We start from the raw sequence: 3,416 nt of genomic DNA, 5'->3' as shown, positions 1-3,416 counted from the left end.
CTCTTTTGTACGCAGTTTTATGTTTAAATTTGATAAATTAGTTAAAAGAGACTTATGTTTGATAGCTTATGTTTGTGTATAATTGACCTTTGACATTTATAGTGTACTAATTCCACACCTCAAATTGTGATTGAGAGCTTTTTGTTTCATAAATGTAAAAGCACGCTTCTTAAGTAATTATAGCTGATGGCAAGGATAAAATGCCATTTTTGCCTTTGATGCCTGTAAGCTAGTTAATAATGCAAAAAGAGGAAAGATGGCTAGCTCTGTTGTGACCTTGTTGAAATAGACTAACGCTCTTACTTCTTTTCCTTGATTTATAGATAGAGTGTCTAAAGAAGATGAAGAAATTTATAAGCTTAGACACGACTTGAAGAAAACGTCAATAACTCAGCAACCCAGCAAACACAGGACAGATGAGGTATGTGGAGAACAAATAAAATGCATATAAACACCTTATGTCATCTCCATTCTTGGTTAATTAGCACTTGTACTGATTTTCGTAGTTCAACATACTACATTGTATTAGGTTGTCGGAAAAAGTCATGGTATGTTTTTCTATGCAAAAAAATGCCTCGTGACTTTTCCGACAACCCAATATTTAGTTACAGCTTTTCTTCCAGCCCTTTGAAAGGAAGATACTTTCAGTTTAACAATGCGTACAGTTGGGTTACTGCGATGTCTTTTCCCTGATTAGTGTCCCTTGGTTTTTGCTAAGCTTCCCCAGCAATTGCTACAATCTCCTGTTAACCTGGGATTCTGAACCTTAAGTGAATTTAGATGGTTGACTCATAGCGTGACTCTTCTCTTTTAAGGAGCTCCAGCCACCTCCCACTACAGTTGCCAGAACTGGAACACCCGCAGTGGAAAACAAGCAGCAGATTGGTGATGCTATTCGGATGATAGTCAGAGGGACTCTTGGCAGCTGCAGCAGTAGCAGTGAATGTAAGTGGTTGTCATTCTTATTTTAAATGATGAAACTATAAATGCTAATGCTAAATACAAAGTAACTGAGTTAATTTATTTAGTAGCCTCATTTATAAAACAAAATTAGAGGAGTTGGGAAAAGATAAGGAATAATCCTGAATTTTATGACTTTGGAGTTAATGGAGGGAAATTTAGCATCGACCAGAATCTGAGGTTGAATTGTAGGAGATTTTATAACTTTCTTTCTGACTTTCAGGCCTCGAAGACAGTACTATGGGAAGTGTTGCAGACACAGTGGCCAGAGTTCTTCGAGGATGTCTTGAAAACATGCCAGAAGCTGACAGCATTCCGAAAGAGCAGCTGAGCACCTCGTTTCAGTGGGTCACCAAATGGGTCGATTACTCCAACAAATATGGCTTTGGGTACCAGCTCTCAGACCACACCGTCGGTGTCCTTTTCAACAATGGTGCTCACATGAGCCTCCTTCCAGACAAGAAGTAAGTATATCCGGTTAAGGAAATCCTGTCAGTTCACTAGTCATGCACTAAAAAAAAAAAAAAAAAAAAAAAAAAAAACCTAAAAAAAAAAACCCTCAAATCAGTGGCTGACTGCTCTTTTTTTTTTTTTTTTTTTTTTTTTTCTTCCTATCACTCCCATTTGTAGGACAGTCCACTATTATGCAGAGCTTGGCCAATGCTCTGTTTTCCCAGCAACGGATGCCCCTGAACAATTCATTAGTCAAGTGACGGTGCTGAAATACTTCTCTCATTACATGGAAGAGAACCTCATGGACGTAAGTACTATAGATTCGGAGGAGTGGTGTTTGAAATGTAGTCCACAAACCGGTAGCATCTGCACTGCTTTGAGGCTTGTTACAAGTGCAGATTCTTATGATCTAGCCTAGATCTTCTCAGCTAGAGTCTTAAGGAATTGGAGTCCGAAATCTCCAGGCTTGCTTAAATTTGAGAGGCATTTACTTAGAAGCATAGACTGCATGCTGCAAAATATTTATAGCACTAACTTCCTTTCCTAATTCTTAACAGGGTGGAGATCTTCCTAGCGTTACTGATATTCGAAGACCTCGACTCTACCTCCTTCAGTGGCTGAAGTCTGATAAGGCCTTAATGATGCTTTTCAATGATGGCACTTTTCAGGTAAACGAACCCTTCAGGAAACTGAATGTTTAGGTCCTAAAAAGTTATTTTTACCCAGCCAGTTTAATGATTGAACTTTTTTGGATTTTTAAGTATTTAGAGAGTTATAATATCTATCTTTATTTTGTACAGGTAAATTTCTACCATGATCATACAAAAATAATCATCTGTAGCCAAAATGAAGAATACCTTCTGACTTACATCAATGAGGACAGGATATCTACAACTTTCAGACTGACAACTCTTCTGATGTCTGGCTGTTCATTAGAACTAAAAAATCGCATGGAATATGCCCTGAACATGCTCTTACAGAGATGTAACTAAGAGACTTTTCAAATGGACCCTATGGGACTCCTCTTTTCCACTGTGAGATCTACGGGGAAGACAGTAGAATGACCTAGAGCATGTTGAAAAAGATGGATAAGTGGTGGTACGAAAACAATTCCTTCGTGGCCTGTTGGACTGGGTGGAACCCAGGCCAGGCTGAGGCATACAGTGCTTGACTTTGGACAATCCGAGAGTGAACCAGAATGTGGTTTTCCTTGAGATAACCTATTTGAAAAGGTTTCTCAGACAATTTCACAGAAAGGTGCATTGACTCTTAACTTCTCTCTGTTGAGAGCATTTCAGACAGAGGACTTGGAACTGTGAATCTACTTCCTGAAGGGGAGGGAAAAGGGAGGAAGCTCCCATGTTGTTTAAAGGCTGTAATCAGAGCAGCTTTTGGCTGCTTAACTGTGAACTATGGCCATCTATACTTTTTTTTTTTTTTCATTAATTTTTGAAGACAATTGTGGCTGGAAAAGTGCATTCCTTGTTAATAAACTTTTTATTTATTACAGCCCAAAGAGCAGTATTTATTATCAACATGTCTTTTTTTTTTATGTTGACCATTTTAAAATGTTGGCAATAAAGAGTATGAAAACACAGAAATAGTGGTCTCCTGTCTTTAATATGATGAATCATTGCATCATGGCATTCTTTGATAATGGATTCTTGGCACATGACCCTGAGTATAGAAAAATACTAGAAAGATCTTTAATTTTTCTAATCATAGTTTCTGGGAAGTTTGCCTTAATACCTATAGTATAATCATAAACTTTCTGGGTGGGATCTAGCATGAGAAGAATATAGCAAAAATTCCATTTTTGTTAACAACCAAATTATAGGCCTCCTACCAAATCCAAAACCAATTTCTCTTTGGAGTATTTCCTCAAAACTCATTTAGCTTGGAGCTGAAAGTCAGAGTAATCCTGTGTAAACAAAGCTCTGTTATTAAGAGTCAGTAGGTACAGGAAGTTTATCTTAATATGGGCAAAATCTGAATTATGATAC

The 3,416-nt window shown here is 37.6% G+C and overlaps 1 protein-coding gene across 1 annotated transcript in view; it reads left to right on the top strand.

Moving 5' to 3' along the window:
* The window catches only part of PLK2 (polo like kinase 2), a 7,084-nt gene extending 4,162 nt beyond the window's left edge, over nt 1-2,922 (top strand). Inside the window, exons 10-15 of the mRNA XM_014583268.2 lie at nt 324-421; nt 816-945; nt 1,184-1,424; nt 1,591-1,720; nt 1,971-2,081; nt 2,214-2,922. Coding sequence (XP_014438754.1) covers nt 324-421; nt 816-945; nt 1,184-1,424; nt 1,591-1,720; nt 1,971-2,081; nt 2,214-2,405 — 902 coding nt within the window. The 3' untranslated portion in view covers nt 2,406-2,922. The remainder of the gene's footprint in view (nt 1-323; nt 422-815; nt 946-1,183; nt 1,425-1,590; nt 1,721-1,970; nt 2,082-2,213) is intronic.
* Nucleotides 2,923-3,416: the final 494 nt, after the last annotated feature.

This window comes from Tupaia chinensis, unplaced genomic scaffold (assembly GCF_000334495.1).
Source record: "Tupaia chinensis unplaced genomic scaffold, TupChi_1.0 Scaffold144180_1, whole genome shotgun sequence".
NCBI lineage: Eukaryota > Metazoa > Chordata > Mammalia > Scandentia > Tupaiidae > Tupaia > Tupaia belangeri.
Note: the sequence above shows the minus strand (reverse complement) of the source record. Positions and strands in the feature narration are given on the sequence as shown.